Consider the following 23,439-nt stretch of genomic DNA (forward strand, 5'->3'; position numbering starts at 1 on the left):
AGGCTGAGGAACGTTAGTCGTAAAATAAAGACAAAATTGTATATTTCCATAGTCGCATACGCAATTTTGTTGGAAGAGGAAATCGAGGTATAATATTAGTAGCAATTAATAACAGGGAAAGTTTTCGAATTTAACCAGTTCTGTGTACGGGGAAACTCAAGCTTCACGATGTTATTAAATTCCGTGGCATGTCTGGTGTCGAAACTTGCACTTGTTTCATGTATGCTATTTGTCCAACTCGTTATATCGTATTACTGTTTTATTTCGAAAAACTATTCATTGAGAATATAGATATACGATTACTCTGTAGGTTTCAGTCGGCACCTTTCTCTCTTAATTTTCTACACCTTCTTAAAGTATAGACAATTAGACTTGAACTTAGGTTTTTCAAACTCGATGTATCGTGCACTTCTTTGACCACCGTGTCTTCTTTTTAATTAATTAAATTGATAATATGATAAATTTGTTTGATATCACGCATAGTTATAAATCATATGCACAATGTGCAAATGTTGCAAATATACTAGTTAATAGTCAGGTAAAATCAACAAGTATTTTAATCGACTGCGATTTTTAATATTCACAGTTTTCATCGATTGATAACCTTAGTTAATATACGATATCTGTGCAACCCTCTCTTCGAATATCGATACGTCCAAGAAGATACGTCTTGAAAAAGAGCTGTTAGAATTCTTCGGTATCTTGAGACGGCAAAAATAGAAGTAATTGCTTCCTCAGATTTAGTTTGTTATACAAGGAAATGCTTTTCATTATTCTGCAAAGCGAGAAGTTGTTACGAAAGAATACAGCTGTGTGTATAGAGAATTTTTAATTAAAGACTTATGTGTCCTGGATTCACGGTAATTTCTTTGTTCACATCCGGCGTTCATTCGCTTCACAAAAACATTACGTTCACATCCAAATTACGAGTTGCTATATAATAAAAGTACAATTGTCCGTAACAATCCGCAATTTTAATAATTTGAAAATCGCGTAGAAAAAGAAACCCGTAAGATGATATTATCGTTTTCATACATGTAAGTATATATTCAACTGTGGATATACTTACTTGTATGAAGATGGTAATATTATTTTCTGCGTGCCATATCATTTTCATAGGATTTTCAACGCGTTGAATTCGTACGTGGTACGTGCACGTTCAATAGTAAAATATACTTGGTGGACTTCAGATAATATTTCACCATTTAAATATAAAATACTGCTCGAAGAAAAATGATTTTCGTCCCATAAATTCGATCGAATATTCTAACGATAATAGCACGAATCCTCGGGCGTAACTATGCAAAAGGTTACATTTTTGAGGATGGTACTAGGATAAGTAGTCGCATCCCAAAAGATACGGTATAATATATTCTATCGGTAATGTTGCACATATCAAATTTGGTAATTGAGTCTTCTTTTGTCAAGCGACATAACTTTCGGAAGTTACAGGAAATTGCATCAAATTCTTGGCTCAACGGATAAATAAGTAGATAACGAAAAAGGTAGAGAGAGAGAAAATAGTTCAGGCTCAAGTATCACAAAGTATCGCAGGTGAACTTATGCCGCAGTGCCTTGCCTCTTTTCCTATTACCTGCTATTTCGACATATTCGTTTGGGAATTCCTTTTCTCTCATATTCCTGTTTTCTATTAGAAGTTGATTATTGAACTTCAATTTCTTGAAATTTTCGTCTTTATTATAGCGTACGTCTTACAATGACTGTTCAGTCTTTGCATCGATAATAACTGTATTTGTGAAATTACACTTCGGCTGATACTATCGATTCCGCAACATCGTATTACTGATACGTCGGTACAACGTCTATATTTATTTTGAGGTTACTATTACAACGTTATACGCTTATGCTTCACCGGATATAAGAAAAGTTTTCTATGTTGTTACTTTTATGGATTCCCTTGGAATCGTATATACGTATCTTTTCTGCTTTGTACATATATACCGACTTACTCTTATCGCTATAAAACGAATAAGTAATCTCAGCCGGAACGGAAATGTAATCTCCTAACGGGATAAGTAAAGTACTTAGACATAACAGTATGTATTTCGAGTCAGTATGTATCTCGATAATACAACTGAATTGTTCCCTTCTTTATATAGCATCTTGTTGAAAATAACTTTTTAAATATATCAAGCCATTCCGTGCTAGATAAAACTAAACGATTGCTTCTTCGCAATCAATCAGCGATAAATTTTCTCATATTTTTTAATAATCCACTATCTGTTTCTATTAAGTTTCCTATTTCAATTTTTTCTAACTCCGATGGCAACAACTCTCATTTCTTTAAATTTAACTCTCAGAAAAGCAGCATTACTTACGGAATCGGTGGTGTAATTCAATTATAAATTATAATTATTTAATTAAATTAAAGCTTACGGAGACAATCTGCTACCAAACTAATCACATTTTATAAAATTTCATAGTATGTATACTAACGATAGAATAACGTATGTTCGACAAACGCGATCTCGTTGTCTTATATCTCGGCGCATCGTGACACGAGCTTCCTATTGACGCTTCCGTTTAACGGGAAGCATCGTACGTTGGTTCACGTGTCGCTGTTGTCTTCGGTGAAAAAGGTGATTGAAAAATTGGGGGGCTCACGCGTTGATTGACGAGGCATCCTGTAAACCAGCATAATCGATTCCGGTATTTCGGGTTAGTCGATCGGGGCTAGCTGCGATCAGATCGAATTCACGCGCGGGCGCGTGTAGGCGGAAAAGCCGCGTTAGATGCGACAGCCTGGTTGCCACGTAAATGGCACGTAATTGCCAGCACGGTGAACGGTCTGAATAAAGGAAAAAATATTCGAGCTCTGTGAAAGGTCTACTAGCCTTCCCATTTGTGCCCCCGTCTCACTTCCGTTCGTTACTTTGCTCCGAAAATATATGTAGATGCGTCTGCGTACCAGGCTAGATTAGATTTAAATTGAAAAAATTACGTAGCCCGATTGGAGATCCCATCTCTATTTTTCTTCGCTTCCCGCGCTGCCGTGCATTTGCGTTTTCATCGCAAATAGACATATACCGACGCGACGGTCGACAGTAATTCAATCGACAGGAACGAAGAAAAATTTGTTTGGAAAATGGATACATTTGGTTCAGCTCGTTTTACAACTCGTTTGATAAAGAGAATAAAGAAGAACTTTTGTGGAATATACCCAGCCATCGTCGTTACTTTATTTTAATTATGAAGATGCTGAAAAAGATCTTTGAAGGAGATGCGCATCACGATCTGAAAGTTGTGCAACAAATTAAAATCTCCTTAAAAAACGCGTGAGCGTGAAAACGTTGCCGCTCTGAAAAACGACCGCGACCTTTAATTAAAACTTAGTCCTTCCGCCTGTGTAAAGCTAGTCTGTTTTCAAAGTAAAGAACGCGGTCTTTACGCTTCAGCTTTGAAGCCATGCTGTGACGTACGAAGAAAGGAAATAGCCTCTAAGTCAGAAGCTTCTGGACGAACTCGACTTAATCGACAAATATTACAATTCTTTCTTGAACAAATTTTCTCTATCGCACCGTCAGCTACTCCTAGATTGCTTCCGATCTTTCAAGAATCCGGGAAATTATTCTTTCTAGACGAAAAGTTTGTATACCAAGTTCTTTCTTCTCGGGTCGATTGCAGTTGAAACGACCAACCGTTTGCTATATTAATTCGCCTGCAATTCACAGTTGCAACATGCCAAGTTCTACAGTAGTTGGAAAGTTTGCTGCAAACATTCCTTATACGATGTTGTTTCGCGATTTCTCTTTTCTTCGCTATACGTATAACACCCTATTATATAGATAGATATATGTATGTACTTACATAGAACTTATTTCAGCAGGTTTGATGTTTCGAGTTCTTATCGCCTCAAACTTCTGTTAATTCGCTGGTAAATGAACGTTTCCAAAGTAACTTGTTTGAAGCGTTCGTTTATCGGCAAGTTGAACGAGTTACATCAACGGAATGGGAATAAAATTTCACTCGAGTGTGTTATTACTTCCGTGAAATATCTGAAAATGAACGGGAGGTGAGACGAACGCTGAGATTGCTGATGATACGATAACGAAATAGTGTTGGTTTACAAGCGTTACGCCAACCACATTATCCTATCTACGATATAATGTAATACATATTAACATGACTTCCGTCGTCCCGTCTTTCCGTGATATCACACCAACGAAGAAAAGGGCTAGACACGAAAATGTAATTTTCTACGTGTATAAAGGAAATCTGATTTATCGTCTTCGGGTAATTATCTTTGGTCACTGTGTCAAATATAAAACAAAGTATGTAGAGTATCAATAAGATATTGCGGGCGTACATGTAGTAGCGTATGCGTAGTATTGGCAGATCACTTTCAGCCATAACATATATGTACTGAAAGAAAAATTAATTGTTAACTGATAGCCATATTGGTACGATTATTAATATTAATAGCATTAGTTTAGAGCATTTGAAATTCACGTGACAAAGTACCATCGTAATATCGTATAGAATAATTTTATAATATTCTCCAATCATTTGTTTAACAAAATGTCTCTATTTTCTTTCTAGAATATTTCGAGAAGGAGCGAAATGCACACTAGAATTGTGGGTACTTCCGTTTCTTACTTTTCGTTATAAGATCGGTCGGTGCCTGGGGATCCGTGAATTTCTCTCTGTTTGGGAGACGTCCAGGCCAGAGAAATATATACCTTGATCCGATGCCAGAGCTTCAAAGGAAACGCATGGAGCTCACAGCCCAAGACTACGGAGAATAATTAACTTGAATTATCGCTGAAAGCAGATTAGACTCCAGATACGTCCTACTCACAACGGTCGTTATCGCTTCGATTCTACGTGGAGATAATTTCCAGTTCTGTTAATCTCGGCTAAATTGCGTCTCATCATTACGAGGAACAGCTCAAAAGCAACTGGGTAGGTCCGTTGAAAGAAAAAAAGGATTATCGGACAATAGAAAAGATGGAGGAAACATGTGGTTATGATAGTCGTAAACGAAATCTATTCGTCCAGTAGCAACCCACTTCGATCATCGATTTCAGCCGTTAGGCTTAGGAAAGCTCACCAAATTATTAGACCTTGGATACATTTTTCATCTAGGGAACACCCTATAGGGTTGCCGTTCCATTTATTATATTATAGGTCTACTAGTTCACGGGATAACAATGTGGCTTCAATATGATGTTCTATACACGCATTTAAGATCCAGATATTAGAATCCCGTCAGCATTGTCCCATTCATAGGAGATTTAACATAATATTTGCCATTGAAGACCTACTTGGACTATTCAGCAGCCCGTTATAATCCGTTCGGAAAAATTGAAACTTTTCCTCCGTCGATCTTCCTTTCTTCGCTTCATGCTCTCGTAACTTTCTGCTCGTTACCTTCACGATTTCCCATATAAAACTAGCGCTACATGAGAATTTCTCAGATATTTTGTGCACCCAAAGACTTTTTAATTTTACCGTTGCGTTGGAGATCGATGTTAATGCACAAGAACATCGAACAAAGTGTTTGGATGCTGCATTCCCAATTTTTCGACTACACGCAACACAGTTTCAAATAAAACGAACTGCTTTAAGGATAGCTTAAAAAATGTACTCGGAGATTAGTATTAGGGGAATGCGATGTGTAAGGAAATGGCACGCGTATTCCCCCTCCAAACGGTTCTTATGATACGACACCTTTTCGAAAAAATTTCGAGATTGAACTTGTCGTGAACCAGTGAGAATCTTTGGCCCATAATTGGGGATTTGTATTACGAGAAAGGTGGACGAGAAAATGGAAAAATGGAAGGTAAAGGACGATAACCATCCAAACCAATATAAGTAATCTTTCAAGTTTATCTCTTTTACAATTAGATTCACACTTACCTATTCACGAAATGTCGAAATAACAGGAACAAGTGAAAATCGAAGAAACTTAACTCATAAAGGTACTTAAACAAATGTGCTCCTGGTCTATCCTGTAGTTTCATTTTTGTTATATTATGACGTAAGCTGTTAGGCTTAGCTCGGAGAACGCGAGCGACAAAGAAATCAAAGAAAGATGCCAGTTTCGGCCCCATCTTTCTGTGATTCCCTTTCTTTCATATCCAAGATATTGGATAACTTTGGAACAGTTTCCCTCCTTTCCATGATCTTTTCTTGCAACTGCTGTTGCTGGTACTTTCTGTGCCTTTTCTTGCGGTTTCCATTTCAGAATATACGAGGATGGTAGAATAGGATATAGGAGAAATTTAATAAATTTCTTCAATTCGGTTTTGAATTATAATTTTTATAATAAGTTTCTTTCATTGTTCACCTCGTTTTTCTGCTGAATTCTCTATCGCTTGTTATCATTGAATGATCAACCTAACCGATCGTTTCGGTCTATCACTTAGTCATCTAATACGTTTTAATGTGTTCAATGATATGTGATTACTCGCGATGGATGATGATATTAAGTTATGATGGAAGATTATGCCGTTTGCGATGACATTAATAGCAACCATGACTCTTAATTTCAGAGTAACGGATGGTTTCTCTATACAGAATGGAAAGTACATAACCGAAATGTATCGGTACATCAAACATTGCCCATTGCCTCACAGATTCCAGTAGATACTCTGTTTATGTTGTTCCAGGCAAGTTCCATACAGGCAGCCGTTTAACAAATCGCTTCACTTTCGTTCGAGTAATTAGTGTCACACGTTGAATTGCTTGTTTCACTGATTTCAATGTGGGGACAAACGCGGGGAAATTGTCCCACTGCACTTCCATCGAAACTAGCCACGCGTACGTTTCAACACAATTTTGCGATATAGTCTTGCAAAAAGGAAAAACTAATGCACAATTTTTTATAAACTATTTTTTCGTTTCATTTTTTCAAGCAGTATTGGCAAACGCCGTTGCAGTGAATTTGAACTAGTCGATCTTTTCATAGCATTTTATCAATATCGATCGACTTGGAAACAATTAAATCTATTCGTTCGCTTTTTTGTATCCGCGTGGAGAATTATTACATGACCTTTCATACGTAGAAATCCTGTGTCGAACGATTGACTAGAATCGCTCGAACACCTGCACTTTTTACGATCCTTCGTTCAGCTCTTACAGAGCACGCGATTATGGCCAATTCCTCGGATTATCGTATAAAGGACAATTAACCTCGCGGCTTCAAAAAAGTGACCCGTGATATTTCATAATGATCACGATGTTACAAAAAGTTGGTGTATATACCTACTCGGTATATATGTAGATAAAGCCACGCGACACTAGCGGTTGATCGTAATAGAGATTTTGCCGCGTGCAATGTTCTAAGAGATTTATAGAGAAAAATTCTATAAAATTACGTTATAATTTATGAAATCGTTTCTCGTTCAGTTGTTACTGTACTCGCAAATATCAATTACCTTCAACTCTCGCAGAGTCGTCGATTCACTTTATTGTACTAGGAGCTATTTTCTCGCGCCCTTATTTAACTTCGACGTTGTAGTTGCGTCATAGAGTTTTTCATTTGTTCGATCAGAATGATCGATTACGAACAAAATTTCGTTTAACACTCTGAAACGCAATATCAGCGAAGAGGCGCGAAGGCATGTACTTCAGTATCCATTCTTCGAGTTTGAACGAACGAGTTTGCAAAAGTCACGAACCAAAGTAAATCGAACTGCCGTTTCTCGCTCGAATATAATCCTTGCGAGATTGTATGAAAATTTTAACGAATTTAAAAATAAATGTGAACGAACGACGGAATATCGGAATAACAGTGCGCAAACAACGTAAATCTTGTTGATTTACGATGCACGGTAGTTGGTTGTATTATTGCAAGTTGCTACTTATTTTGAAAAGTATCGGCAAATTATTATGCGATATTTTATAACAATATTCTAGAGCCACAGTTGGAACTCGAATTTCCAGTTTCGATCATCGTAACCATTTATTATTCAATTTCCAACGACGTTTTTGCGATTCAATGGACCGGGCAATATAACTCGGAATTTAGCAAAACAAATTGACCAAAACACAGCCAACGATATTATCATTGGCAACAATGTTAATTGATCGTTCAAGTGACTTTATGCAGGGTAATTACTCGCACTCGTGCATGTACGTCGTCGTCATTATTCTCTCATTTTGTCTTCTATAGGCGTCGTAAATTTATGCAGAAATATTTCAAGCTCGGCTGTCATATTGCACAATAGCGGCGCGGAGGACGATGTCAAATGAACCGTAATCAGCGTTAATTCGATTGGCAACGGTGACGCCAGCAAAGCACATTTTCAGTGTACCAGCCAATCAACTATACACACATGCGCCCGAACATACGCATCTCTAACTTCGTGAACCGTGTGGATTACAACTTGAAGCGGTGCAATTTAATGATACCAGGTTAGTTCGCTACTCATTCTTTGGGGATATTAACGAACTAAATCACGGTCGCGTATGTATATCTCGCTATCTGTGTACGTACTTCCATCGTATAAACCAACTGTCGTTTGATTTCCGCTTTAACTGAGAGATTGATTTTGATTCGTTTCCATCAAGTTCTGTGGTAATAGTTAGTGTTTATCGGTAATCCACATCTGTGCGACAAACTTGTTCTCGAGAAGCAGTAAAATCAATCAATTCGGTGCACGTATATCCCACGGGGGAGGGAAACCGATGTCTGAGAGACATAGATTGGGACTTTTCAGCGAATTGACCACTCGAGTTGTTTTGGGACTACGTCAACTACGTGAGAAAAGATCGAAGCAACTTCCTGCTGCGCTGCGTTGCAACTTTCCGATGGAGTTACCTGATCAGCTGTTGCAATACCCAGAACGATCTCACTACGTTGTGTTACACCATCGACTGCGTTCCTTTTTCTTTTTCTTTTTTTTTTTTTCTCCGAGCGAAGACGAAATATTTTTTCAAATATTCCATTTTTTCTCTCTATTTTACTTTGCAAGACAGATTATCATATCAAAAACTGATCCACTTTGCGATGAGAAATGTTAAACGAAGGATTATTCCGAAGTGGATCACGCTCGTAATTTCTCAGGGAGTTGGAATAATCTTAACGGATCTTGTCCAAGAGTAACGCGAAATTTTTACTTCTCCGCGTTCAAATATACCGCATACATACATATGTATGTTTCTCTTCGTTAGATCATACATATCTTCATGAGCTGAACTGGGGAAAAGTCCGATCTTCCTCTCTTTATGCGAGAATCATGAGGAAACTTGAAATCGATAGGAAACGAGACAAATGTATAAAGTTTGTCTCAAGTATCGCGTAAAATAAAGTGAAATCCAAACGATTCGTGGAACGTAAACGTAAAGTATCGGTGATTTATTTTATTCGTTATAAATGACAGACGCAAACCGATATTGTATCGATGATTATACAGTTGCATTTATTAGATTGTGAAACTACAGCAACGGAACGCAGGTGTGATGTGTAACATATTTTGCGTGTCATGTTTCATGTTTTATTTATGTACTCATCAGTTATTTTGTGAATACCCGATCGGTCATATTTCAATTTTTCAAAGTTGCGTTTCACATGCTCTAACTGCATAGCTACAAACAATTTATAACACGTATAAGTTTTAAAGACGGTTTATTTTTATACAAAAATGAGCGAAAGTGATAACAATCTACCATATTTCTACAAAAAGATTGCGAATAATCATCAATTGATCAAATACATGTACACGTAGCGACTGATCTTTGTCAAACATCGGAGTACCCATGTCAACGTTCATCGCTAGATTATATTCTCGTTCAATCGCTGATTCTCCATTTCCGATAAGAGGAAACGAGATCACATTTCTTACTCGAGTAAAATTCCGTGCGAATGAATTATCTAGGACAATCGAGCCGCGAGCCCAAGGAAACAATGGTTTTTGTTATACTTGGTTCATAATCTGTTGAAAAGACAGGAATATTTTCCAATAGCTCCGTTTCCTATTACTCATCGTTGTTTGCAAAGAGTAGCTGCTAACGAAATGAAATTTCCAAATAAATTTCGTACATTCCGATAATGTGCATCGCATCGCTCTGCTTGTCTCATTCGCTGATAAAATTGCGTTTTAAAACGACCGTCTGACATAAAATAGTATGTATCGTGTTTTATACTGACGTCAAAGCGACTCGATCTCATATCCCTGCATTTCGTTTCTTCCAATTTGAGTAGATATTATTCACAGACCAAGTAATTCGTAATTTCAAGAAATGATAACCCAGCTGAAAATGCGAATAAAAGATAAATAAGAAATATATTGAGGAGAATGAATGCCATTTTGATGAAAATGTCGTGTTGGTAGCAAACAATCGTATCGTGCCGTATCACAACGAAACCAACTTAATGAAATGACTATAGTGTTATAGAAAGTAAACACTCGAGGAAAGTTTCATTATTAAACTGCTTTAAGAAAGTTGTAACCCCACTGTGGACGTTGCAGTGTCTCGAGAATGCGATTGGTAAAGTTGGAATCTCCATGATTGTGGATCATTTGTCCTTCTCAGGGCAAAAGGTCGTTTCAAAGTTTTCTGATTTACCGCATTGTTTTCCTTCTTCTTGGATACGTTGTCGACGTGTTTTGAATAAAAGTGGTTACATATCTGAATAAACGCTATCCCTGCACGGGTTTCTATTGTTTGCCCTTTACACTGTAAGTGGGATGAATTGCATTTGGAGTAAACGGAAATATCTATTTAATTTATGGATATGAAGCCTCCTTTGCGAGAGATGATGCGTAATTCGCAGAATACCCGTTGCTACAATCGGAGATTACGGGATCTGGAATCGTGTTCATTGCAGCATGTCTCACATGATAAACGCTTCTGCACGATGCGCTGTATTGTCTTGTTAATACTCTGTTGCCACACTACGTTTGATAAAATTAAAACCTCGGGCTATCCAAATTATAACAATGGCGAACTGTAATTTTACACGCGTGTACATTTTCCTGTGAATTGTACTTGTTTCGTATTTTTAGACCACCCTTCCTGGAAATTAAAAGAGGAGTAATTAGGAAGAAGGAGATTAGACTGCTATCGAATCGCGATTAATGGATAGACCTCGAACCCAGTACAGAAATAGAAGAAACAAAGCACAACGTTAAATACGATTTAAAAACAGAACCAATTAAAATTCTCGTAAAGTTCGACGAAGCGCAAAGAAACAACTTATGGTCGTGAATTAAACTTGATAAAGGGAATTCGACATTAGACGACAGGGGTTACGGATCTCGCTAGCTGGATCCGATATCTCGGCTGAACTTTTACAACGATTTTCCGTTCTTTCATTCGTCTTGACCCCTTTTGCCGAACTTTCTCTCCGCGAGTCACTCTTAATGACTCGATTCCATAGGGGCGCGCAAGATTCGTTTCCCTCGTTCTTTCGAAACTTTTCGACAAAGGGGTCATTAGGATCTCGTTTCCAAGATCATTAAGAGCTTGTAGTACGAGAAACGGTGCTTTCTACAACCTCGTCGCGTAATTCCCTATCTGCGAGATTATACGGCATATTCATGAGCATGCAAAATTTTAAACAGAATTCGAATTGAACTAATCCGCGTAACGTTCATTTTGCTACTCCATGAATATGATAAGGCACATAACATCGCAGTTTTCGCAACGAACATCGCGTTAACGAACGAAATACTACGATTACTAGCATCGATTAATTAAAATTGATCTCTGCCTATTCGAACTCGAAGCTTTTTATCCATCTCGCCTTACACGCAATACTCAGGTTCGTTAATTTGCTGAAAGTTCTTCGATTCTATCGATAGAGATAAAATATAATCGACGCTTTAACACTGTCAATTTTCACGGAATAGAAGTTACGTTTCCTATCAGACGACGACCGAACAGTGAAGTTTAAGCGCGATGAAGGTGTCTAGTTTCACGAAGAATAGAAGTGCTACGAAACAACTATAATAGCATCCAGATTCGAATGCATAGAAGTTCGGTAATTCCTACTCGTCATGCTGGTAGCTAACTTTACCAGTTTCTATCAACGTGCTTAATAAATACCGCTTGCTAACGTGCGTATTCGTTAATTCGCACAGCGTCTTCCATTCGAAATCAGAAAAAATATACTTCCAACAGTTAGTATGATAATCGTCGACGATGAAGCGTTAATTGGCAGAAATGAGAACAACGCTAGCGTACATACAGCTACGTCGCATGCGTTTCAGATTTCGACACGGTGCGAGGTGGAACGGGTATTATCACCAAAGACCTTCGCTAACGACTCTCAGGAGTTGGTAACAGAGTAACAGGATCTATAGACAATGTTCGAGAATTTGATGTTCACATCCTCCTTCTGTATCCTCCTTCTCTACTATTATCGATGCTTAATCGTCAAAAAGAACAGAGAAAAAAATATTGTATAAAATATATGAGTGATTCATTTTGTTTCTAGCTAACCGTAGCAAGCACAACTTTAAAATCGTAGAAAGTGCCGCTTTATTTCAATTGACGTTGTCTGTTTCAAAGGCTCGAATTTAAGCGATTTCGTTTGAATAATTAGAGTGGTAAGTATCAAAGTTTATGGGTTAGAAAGTTGTGGCTCCCTAATTAAACTCCCGAAGCGTTTAACTTTTGGCTCCCTTCATCCGAACAGCTTTCGATTTTCAATTTTCGTAACGTGAAGTGCTTCCAAATTGATTGATGATTCCTCCTGGAGTAAAACGTAACAAACTTCGTTTCTCCTCCCGATGTTTTTACGCAACTTACGCGTTATTAAAAAGTTGAAATTCGAAAGGTTTTCTACGAAATAAAACTCGTGCTGGCAAACTATTTTGCGATGTACGAGGGGGGTAACACGCATTCAAAGAAGAGGGGCTATTATGGAACGCAATATCCGTCAACCTGTCGGCCAAATTGACAAAGGTTTTTGTTTCTGAACGGAACAGACGCTTAACATAGTATGTTACTCGCATTAAAATATATTCGCCGTTTCGCTGTTATATCATTATACGTACTTACTGCGCTTCAACGTGTTTTAATTATTTTCACAGAAAATAATTTGATTCGAAATGCTTAAATTAATATGTTAATCTATTCAAATGGATTCGAATACCATTTATGGAAACGGAAAACAAATTCAGTGAAAATCAGTGAAAATGATTGATTCAGTCAGTATCGATAGCAAGTAACATGACATGCTCCAAAGTTAAAATACGATTCTAATATTACGTCAGAAACTGTATCAACTATTTGTATTGTATTACATCAATTAATTGTATTGTATTGTATTATAATATTACACGTATTGTATCGAGAATCGGAGTTGAAATTTATAGTCATTGTTGTTACTTTTGATTTCGTTATTAAATATATTAATTATACATTAATCATTTTCTCTCTTACGGTACTTTGAATCATGTACGTTATACAGCTCTGTCGTACATTATCTAATTAATTAATTGCGTTTCAACTTGGAATTTATTTTAATTGAAATTTCTTGTGTTCAGCTTATTTTGTATGTTCATTTTTCTTGTTTTTTAAATGATTTGCGATTCTGTATATAATGTATAAACTAAGAACAGAAAATGCTTTGATCCTCTAATTAGTTTGACACGAAAGGTGAAAATTTTAATAATATCGAAATATACGAGAAATAAGGAAGAAACCATCGGTTATTCAACTTATAATGCCAAACTGTGACCAAATAACAGTTGCTATATTCCTGTTATCGATACGAATTTTCGTCAGACTCGGTGATATAGCCAGTTTCAAGGCAGCCGTTAGAATGGACTTCGTGACCATCTGAATTAATACAAGTTAACTCGGATGTTTCCAGCAAGTTCCTTTATGTTGTCCTCCGGTTCTCTTCTCGCAGACACCGTGCTGCCACGTTAGAAGGCTAGGTAAATTCAATCTGATCCCCGACTAAGTCGTAACTACGTGTCCGAAACCTGGAACAGTCCCGCGCCAACGCTGGACCACCTTGCCGCCTCGCCGCCTCGCCGCCTCGACATCCATGGAAGCGTCTGCCGAGTGAATTACCTCAACTACTCTGCCTTCCCTTACACGCGACAACGAGGATTACCAAGTGATTTCTTGTTTACTCGTCTCGTCGACGAGTAAATATTAGAATACAGGCAATGATTATTCTCTGCTGATTCTCCACCGTAAAAGCACAATTTACGTAAACTCTCCAAGGAAAAGTTAGATGAACGTAGAAAGTTGTGTTATTACATTCGTGTCGCGATCCATCTGGTAAAAGTAAAGAAAGAGCGGGTCTAAAAGCGAGGAGAGAAAAGTCCGGAGGAGAGGGTCTTGGACAAATGGATAAGTTTCAAGGTGAGAGTGTCAGAAGGAAGAGAATCGTTTGGACACTTTTTCCGCAAGGAAAGCCGTGGAAACTTTTGACCTGAATTATAATCCAGCATATCCACGGAGATATAGTTGAATGCGTGTCTCTTATTTATAGCACGATTTCGCTCACGAGTCCCATCTGTCTAAGCGATCTTGCACAGCTTTCACGATTTATTCATTTTTCTCTGCACAGATAAACACGGATAGATAGGTTCGACCAGTGATACGAAACACGCGAAAAATAAGAGAGTTAAGGAAACAGGTTCAATGCCTAGAAGAAACGTATCAAAAACGAGTGATAATACTCCGTATCTGGTCAGTCGTAACGTCGCGTCGGAAGCAATATCGCTCTTGATTCTATCTGCAATAAAATCTCGGGAACAGATATTGCGACCGAGTGTGTCATATCCATTTTCAAAATACGACTTTTTCTCCAGTGGATGCAAGAAACGTTATTACTTCGGGGCAACCGTTTATTTCGTTGTTGAGAAACTATTTCAAAATTGATTACCGGATAACTTCTGGTCGACTGAATCTGTTTTGTTATTGAATTCTTTGAGTACAACTTGAGTAGGTACGATGCGCTTTTCTCGTGAGAAAAATAGTTGAAACGGGACGTTACATGAAATATTATTGTCAACTGCCAAATTATTCCTTGTTCGATATTCGAAGATGATGGTGACAATTTTGCGCGTACGTCCGTGTAAGAGCTTCAAAATAGAATCGATATTTTCGTCGCGCACGGGACGTCGTACGACGTTCTTTCTTCGCATCGCTGTCGAAAATTTTTACAGCGACGAGACATACTGTTTGCAGATCGCAAACCGGAATCCATAGTGTGCCCGGAGAGCGTCGACTTTGGAGTATTTGACTTTTACAAATTTATACGGTTTTTCCTATTTCCAGAAACGAATGCCCTTACTTGCGAACGAACGTCGCCGGATGTTAGAGCCTCGAGCACTCGGTGTTTCTTGCAATCGTTGGCACGAGCGCATTTCTCAAGTTCGATACATTAAGTCGACGACACGAACATGCTTCGTATATTTTGGATGTCGTATGCGGTACTAGCCTGAAGAGGAACACGTAGAAAGCTTGTATCGAAAGTCGAAAGATTGATGCATTTCATAAACAAATGATATTCCTTTTGAGAACTTTGAAGATTCAATGTCAACCGAGCTCGATACGAGAAAACATCGAATATTGGTCACTGCTTTATTTGCAGCCGGTACAAAATACAAATGCAACATGCGGATGAAACACGATAACGAAATCGTTCTGTCTCTGAAAAACGAAAGCCGTTATGAGAATTGACTTTAACCTCGAAAAATCATCCGACGTTGTAAGAAACTAGCTTGATCCAACAAGTCGTCGGTTTAAAAATCGCTAGCCACAGAATCCAACATTAGCTGTCTTAATGGCTTTTTAATGTCGCTTTGGAATTTCTAAAGATAGACGATTATCCGACGGTCGATTTGCAGAACGTCACTAGGAATTTTTATAGTCCCAGCAGGAGCCGTCAGATTCTTCCAAGTTTGAGGCGAAACCAAGTAATCGTCTAGATAAAATATTTCCATCGTACATCCACCCGTTTTTTTCGAAAGCACGACGCGCTGAAATCTCTCGAGATGTACACATGTATATTATAGCGTTCGTTTAAACTCGTAACAGTATTTTTACTATTCTTACAAGTTACGCATTTTTCTACGAATGGGTAGCAGAGATTCTTTAAGAATATCTCTGTAATCGGTACTGATCGAAAATTCGACGAGGCAAAACTTTAAAAAGCAATTATCCACCGAGCATGACGATTGAAAAGCCAAGACTCAGCGCTTGACTCGTTTTGATTGATTACGTCCTGCAACACAAACGTCTGGGTCTAGAGATTGTGTAGCAAAATTCTTCTTGTTGTATACGTAAAACATCGAGCTATCACTACTATACTAGCTTTTGAAATTTCACTGAAACAGTAAACTCCTGGATTTGCCCCTATGTAGGCAGGTAGGTAGACACGGTTAACGCTCGAAAAATACCAGTTTCGTTTTTCGTTGTACGGGATCCCATGAATTGAATAGCACCGAATTGATTACGCTTTGCAAATAATTCTCGATTCAGTCCCGTCTCTGCCCGTAATGCTCGGATTTCTAGTTTCTCTTACTATCCCCTATCAGCTCGTTCAACCCGTTTCCACAATCTCTGCCCACGATTGAGTCCTAGAGTGCTTTCTCCGACTCTCTTGTAAGAGCGTCTCGCGTTTAACTTCACGGACGAAATCCATCTCCTTCTCTTTTCCCCAATTCGCTCTCCTCTATCCATCCATCTCTTTCGTTTGCCATTCTGTTCCTTGCAATCTGCCTTCGCACGATTCGTCTAGCGATATATTCATCTAGCTATCTCGTTCTCTCTGTCGGCTTACCTTTAGTGATTATATCAATTCTAAATCAATTTTAGCAACGGCCTTCGTATCGGTCGCGCACCCTCGTCTCCGCAACCCTCTGCCGCGTGTCATTGAATTACGATGGGTGAATCGCTTGGAGTACTGCAGCCGCTCGATACGAGAATTAATAGGGACGCCGTTACCCATTTAAGCGGCCGACATGATACCCAACGTAGCCGACACGTCGATGGAAAATACAGTCACCATGCTGCTTCTGCTTTCTCTCGCGCTCACTCGCGTGTCTACAAATTTATGGTGAATTTATATATCTATGATAGTATAAAAGTGAAAACAGACATTCGATTCGCTTTGTCCACCAGATACATGAATTACGATCCGTATCGAGTATAAAACACGGCGTCACTAGAAAAATTGAAATATTAAATACCGCGAGAGTAATTCGAGTTCATATAGTCGTGGGATCACGTCGATGGACAGCTACCATCAGTACGCATGCAGCTTCAATGCGGAAAATATTTTCCATCAAATATAGCGAGTAGAAAAGCGATCGCTCGGTTTAAATATCGCTGCCCTGAAAGAAAGGAAGTGAATATTCGTGTAAATAAAAACTGGGGTAGCTACTACAAACGAACCTGGCAACGAGTTAATATTCGCTAGTTTAATACGAATATGCCAAACGAACCGTTTGTATGCGTAATCCACAAATCCATTTATTGAGCTCCACGATCAAAACGTGCCACAAAAATATCAATTTACCCGTAGCAAAATTAAGTTTTTTCTTGGCGAAAGGGATTTTGTGAGTTGAACCCTATACGCATTATTGCTACTTGTGTATGATTCAAGAGTGGCTATGATAGTCATTTGTTTTAATGAGAACGAGGAAAAGCTTTATCATCAAATATTCCATTTCGTAATCGATCTAGTTTAAACAGACGATGTGTGAGAATGATGTATGAGAAACGAAACGAAGTAATACAGATTGAGTAAATTTTTCTAAATTTCAATTGAAAGTATGTGATTTACGCAGTCTTTGGTCTGCGGCATCGTGCTTGTCGTCAGATTGATACGTAAGTACTCGTTGGTTTTCCCTGGAAGTTTTACGGCTTCATTTTCCAAACACCCATCAAACAACGAGGTTCGCAGCTGTTCTCAGCACGATGAATTTACAGCAGCCATAGGTGGACGTGTGAAATAGAATGGTCAGTTAAAGCTGGAGAATTCTGGTTAACTCTTGCAAATAATGTACAAAAGGACAACGTTTTCTATTGTTCCGTACGTTCCGTACTATTCTGTCACGGGGCTTCAACGAAGGAAATTCTGCTTTTTGTCGAACATTCGTATGGGAATAATTTCTTTGACACTGCACGGTGTCGAAGGTTTCGCTAGATTGATTATGTTTGTGCAATCAGACGATACGAATGCATTTTACAGAAAATTAACAACACCATTGTCTCTTGAACTCTCGATATCGATGCTCGACAATGTGGAGTGTTACCGTGTCCTTGATGTCCTCTGCAACCAGTCAAGCGCAGTGCATATATGATCGGTAGATTTGCATTATACGCGACAATTGAGTACATTATATACAGTATACCGAAGTAAGCGTACTATGAAACGCAACTTTTGGCGACAATTTACTTTTACTCGGCTTAAAATTTTTTAACCGGAGTCCTTGGGATTTCCAGTTCTTGAACTATTTAACATCGACTGGACTGCATTACTAAAACGATCGAAATATCCGTAGCAATGATCAATTAATCTCCTTATATCGCGATACACGACTGAAATAAAATCGCATACGCGATTACGATCCCCTAATTAGTTGACACAGTCCGTAATTTAATAACAAAGCCAGTCGGAAGATTGAGAACGTCGTCGACGTAAGACGTAGCAAACGATTGCTCGTTTATTAGTTTCCCCCTGTATGCCTCTCGTTAAGGTCGCTGGAATAAGGCAAGGTTGACTGGCTCGCCTTCCCTTGGTTTCTAATTATAACTCTCTATACATTAGCTATAAATGCCGCGATTATATACGTATTGCGAAGAGACTTACATCGACCGGAAGTGTCGCTTTACCTTGGCCTTCCCTAGATTCACTCAGAATACCGTCAGCAGTTCCGTACAATTCCAACAAAAAGACAAACTTTCGATATCGAAAATCAAAAGGCAATACTGTTCGTTATAACGCTTTTACAAAGTGTACCATCTACCAACGTCGCGTGTTCCACGTTCTTGTACCTATACGTCCAGATGCAGCTAGTAGCGTTGCAATTAACCAGTGAGCTGGGACGTGACAAATTTCGAGAGTCGTTGTTTTACCATTCGGTCGATATCGCGTCAATGCTGGTCTTTTTACGAATAGTTGTTCGGTAGTTTTCGTACGGCATTTACGCGAGTTAAGTAGCTGGTTACGTGCCGGTTATTTATTCGATGTATTCACGATTAATTATCTGGTGTAGTTGGCGCAACGGAAAGTGGCTTCTCCAGCAAGTTGGCTCGCGTCTATTTAGAAAGCGCGTCGACGTGAATCCCCTCTTGACAGGGGAGACGCGTTACCGAGCAACACGCAACAGAGTTATGGCTCATTTAACCTGCTACTGGGGAGCTGGATGAAGGGCTTCGAATGCAAAGGTACGGTTAGAATAAAGTACCGGCTGAAAGATGTAAAATACACTTCTTTTGCATTTAGAAACGGGGTGTGACAGAATCTTTTATTCCGCAATTATTAGCATCGGTTAAAGGCGTAACGTGTATCCTACGAAGCAAATCTAAAAAGAATAGAACAATCGTCTTACTTAGAGAGACTTACTTAGAGAGAAAAAAGAATAGAATCGTCTTACTTGACACTTTTTTTTCATTTCTTACATTTCTTCAAAGTTCTTCCCTGTCATATTTCTATTCTAATTTATTTTATCCTACTCTTACATTCGGCTATCGTTTACAAGTAATTTCGATATCACGTAATTTATCACGCAATATAAGACATATAATTATTTATCAAGGAAAATTAGGAACCGCGATAGTAATCTACGTTTAGTAGGTTGAAAGGGGTAAATCGTGTTTGAGACGAATTTTGCATATTTTGCGTTAGAAGTAATAGGAGTAACGGAGATAGAACAGCGTGGCGCGTTGCGGATAACAAGTCTGGTTCAAGCAGGGAGAGGACTATAACTAATGCTGGATGCGCGCACGTCGCTCTTAAATTACTTCGTCCTAAATACTTCATTGGCATTTTGGCCAAGACTCAGCATCAGATAAAGACACATTACAACGATGCTTACCCGTATTCAGACCATGCTGGGATTTAGACTGTACCAGTTTTGTAATTAACGATACGTCGTCGCAAATCTACGTGATCAACTCGTTCTGCTTGAAATCCGGGAATGTTCGACAAAACTAACAACAAAGAGCAGATCTATATATTTTAAGCCATCGACATAGCGAACGTTTTCAATTTTTGGAAAATATGATTGCTATTGGTGAATTTAAAAAATTCGGATGCTGTTACGTCGGAAACGATAAGAGAGGGGAAAAAAAGGAAAAATTCACAGTTTTGTGAAAAGCGAATATTTGCAAATTTGTTTTATCAAGTTGCGAGACAAGTGCCGTGCCGCGCGTGATTTGTGTAAATTTACTCCATGTCCGAATTTAGAGGTGAAATTCATTCTTCCCAATTCCTTTTTAAATGAAGTGTTCATTTACAAAAATACTTAAAAGCATAACAAAAAGCACGAAAACTAGTTTTATTCCAGGCGTTCGTTACTTCTATGTATCACTGCTTTGATAGTATTCCTGCGTTCTTTTGTTTTTACGATGTTACTTTTAATGCTCGAGTTTTCTTTGAGATACCAAAGCATCTCATTTAATAGCATCTCAGTGGAAACGGATAGATACATGTATATGAACCAGTCTTTGAAATAAGAGTAAAGGGAGCTGTCGGTCGAGTATAAATAAATAAAATGTCTTGGGAAAAAGAAGATACTTTTGAGTATGAAATTGTGAAAAAGGTATACAGGAAAAATCGTGACGCTACAGCTGGCAAAGTATCAAGGTGAGTTAAAAGTGAGCTGTAAAATTGCCGATGTGAAAATGTGATATTACGTAATAATTATACAAATATAACCTGTAATGACTTTTCGATGTTGTTGACGAAACATCGCCGTTTCTATTAGAATTTAATTAAAAAATATATTTTCTAAACGTGAATTATATCAAAAGGACCATAAATAAAACAAAATAGTAATAAAACAAAATTTTATTTAGAGGCTATTTCGGTTATTTGCATGTACGTGCATTTCCAGGCACAAATTTTTCGTTGCTTTACCGTTTTTGCTAATTTACGGCTTTTTGTTGTTCATCTCGTGGCTAAAACAGTGAGCTTTGATCGTATTAAACCTCTACGCTTTATGTTCTTTGTTACGTTTTCATAATTTTTTTGACGTTTTCTGATATTCGAAAAGTATCATAAAAATTTGTACGAAGATACGATAGTTTCGAATTATAAATTAAAAGATTCAAAAAGCAGACATCGTGTCATACATGGTCCGTATATTTCCATGATGTAACAGTGTTATAAAGTATCGGCAAGTTGGTTGTGTTACACTCTGGTTGTATACACATGCAAAATATAGTAGTTCGATCAATATGATACTGAACTACGAGCTACGCATCTTAATGCTATCTTTTAAAGCCTTTACAAGTAATCATAGTTCGTGCTGTAGAATGTGATGAATATCGAGAAAACTGAGCGGCTTACGATTTATTTCGAGATTTCTCTACATACGATGGCGCAAATGAAATTGGAATGAAACGCGAAAAGGGATCTAATCTTGTAATCGTTAAAATCTCGTTTTGTAATCGTTAACGTCATATAAAAATCAAATAACGAAAAGAAATATCGAGCGATTAGGTCGCAAGTTTCGAACAATTAAATGAGAATATCTTCCTTTGCTTACGGCGAATAACACGGAGAGGCGAAATTCGCCGGTTGAACAGAAAATGGAGACAAGCGTGTACGCATAGCCGGCGGTGATAGACGCATTTCGACGGTGCAACGCCCGATTTTGTACTTACTGGAGGCAGGATTGTTTCAAATAAATCGCACAGCAGGCTTCGCTCGGTATAGGTGCGTTCGATTCAATCGTGTCAGTGTTTTCGAAAATAAAAAGATGAATCAGACGATTGCACTAAAACGGAAAAATGGTATACTGTGGGTGAAATGGGAAAGAGGAAAAATAAAATTCGTCTCTTGATTTGGTCAAAATAATCCTTGATTTCTACAGAAAGATTTTTCCGAATAAATATATCTGACCCGTTTTCAGAGTCATAACAATTCCGAAGAATTAAACAATCTGAGAGATTCGTTGAAAGAAACGAAGAATCCAAACTGCATGAACTGTGATGCATTTTATACGAGTCTGTATTTTTATCTTTCCATTTGCGATAAATTTGAGAAATTCGGTCAGCATCTTTTATATATGTATGTATTGCTTTCTCTCGCGTGTCTTCTCGGGTAAATGAAATGCTCCATGAGTCGGTAAATCGGTAATTTACATTGAAACAATAGCCGACCATAGAGCAATGAAAGCTAATTCAACTGGCACGGTTCGTGGTGAGCTTTGATCTTCACAGTTTGTTCGTTCATTTTCCAGGTAAACGGATCGTGGAGCCTGCCTGGCTTTGTCTGTGACTTTTACATCGCAATGGACGTCACGTGCAGTACCAGTTCCATCTTCAATCTCGTAGCAATCTCGATAGACAGGTGAGCGTTCTTTTTCGCAGAAGAGCAAGAAAGAGTTCGACCCTAATTCTTTTACCTCGGCGAATTCCACGATCGATCTTCGATGTTTTGTTAGCTAAACGCTACAACGCTAGAAAGTCTTATTTTATCGTGCTCAAACAATGTAACGAAAGTCAAATCGCAACTCGTATGCATAAATCGAATTAATTTACGAATTGCTCGTCCTTTAACGCGAAGAAAAGCAGGAAGGAAGAAAAGAAAAAGTAAACGCAAGAATAAACAGAGATGTTAATCGTAATTTGTAACGCTCTTTCAATGTAAAATACGATTTGCTTGCATTGCATTTGTTTCACACCATTGCAGGAAAATTGCGCAACCGCTATTGCTGAAAAAGCACCGAAACTCGTGAAAAAGGAAGTTGCTGATTTAACCAGTTTACGTGACACGAATAACAGACCAAAGGCGGAAGAGAAGGAACTGAGATTTGTTCCGTGATGCTCGAAATGAGCTGGAGTCGGGAGGGTCGCAGTTAATTTCTATTAATCAAATTTCGACAAGACGTCGAAATAGCTATCGTCGACGAAGTCGACAAAGAGGTCAAAATGATCGATAGAGTGGTTTTCGCTGTTCTAAGAAATTTACGATTTAAGATATAGTAACGCGACAGCGTTTACGTTTCATGTATCATGATCGAAAATGTATGTATAAACCCGATCGGTTACGGAAAGCTTATATTTATTAAAAAACTTATCAAAGTTTGTAGATATCAAAGTCACGAAACGATACGAATTACATTTTCCTTGATTCTTTCCTCTTTGACGCTTCTTGGTCTGAAACAGTATTAAAAGCTAAATCATAAATTCCGATCGTTCAGACCGAAAAGAATTTCGTGGGACCGCGTCGTAAAGAATCTAAATGGAAGCGCATTCGTCTAGAAATAGTACAGCCAAATGATTAATACGGAGGTTTTTCGCATTTGCATGTAAAAATATACGTGT

General features: G+C 38.2%; 1 protein-coding gene and 1 long non-coding RNA gene across 4 annotated transcripts in view; one reads left to right on the forward strand and one right to left on the reverse strand.

Annotated features, from left to right (window-relative positions):
* LOC132906258 (dopamine D2-like receptor) overlaps positions 1-23,439 on the forward strand; it is a 96,708-nt gene that overhangs the window by 62,533 nt on the left and 10,736 nt on the right. For all 3 annotated transcript variants that reach the window (XM_060958267.1, XM_060958268.1, XM_060958269.1), the window contains exon 3: positions 22,353-22,462. In XM_060958267.1, the coding sequence (XP_060814250.1) occupies positions 22,353-22,462 (110 nt within the window). The remainder of the gene's footprint in view (positions 1-22,352; positions 22,463-23,439) is intronic.
* Positions 1,677-5,866, reverse strand: LOC132906299 (uncharacterized). The gene is made up of 3 exons (XR_009657958.1): positions 4,618-5,866; positions 3,829-4,016; positions 1,677-3,730 (listed from the first exon to the last, which is right to left on the reverse strand). It is a non-coding gene; the product is annotated as an uncharacterized LOC132906299 (long non-coding RNA).

This window comes from Bombus pascuorum, chromosome 4 (genome assembly GCF_905332965.1).
Source record: "Bombus pascuorum chromosome 4, iyBomPasc1.1, whole genome shotgun sequence".
NCBI classification, from domain to species: domain Eukaryota; kingdom Metazoa; phylum Arthropoda; class Insecta; order Hymenoptera; family Apidae; genus Bombus; species Bombus pascuorum.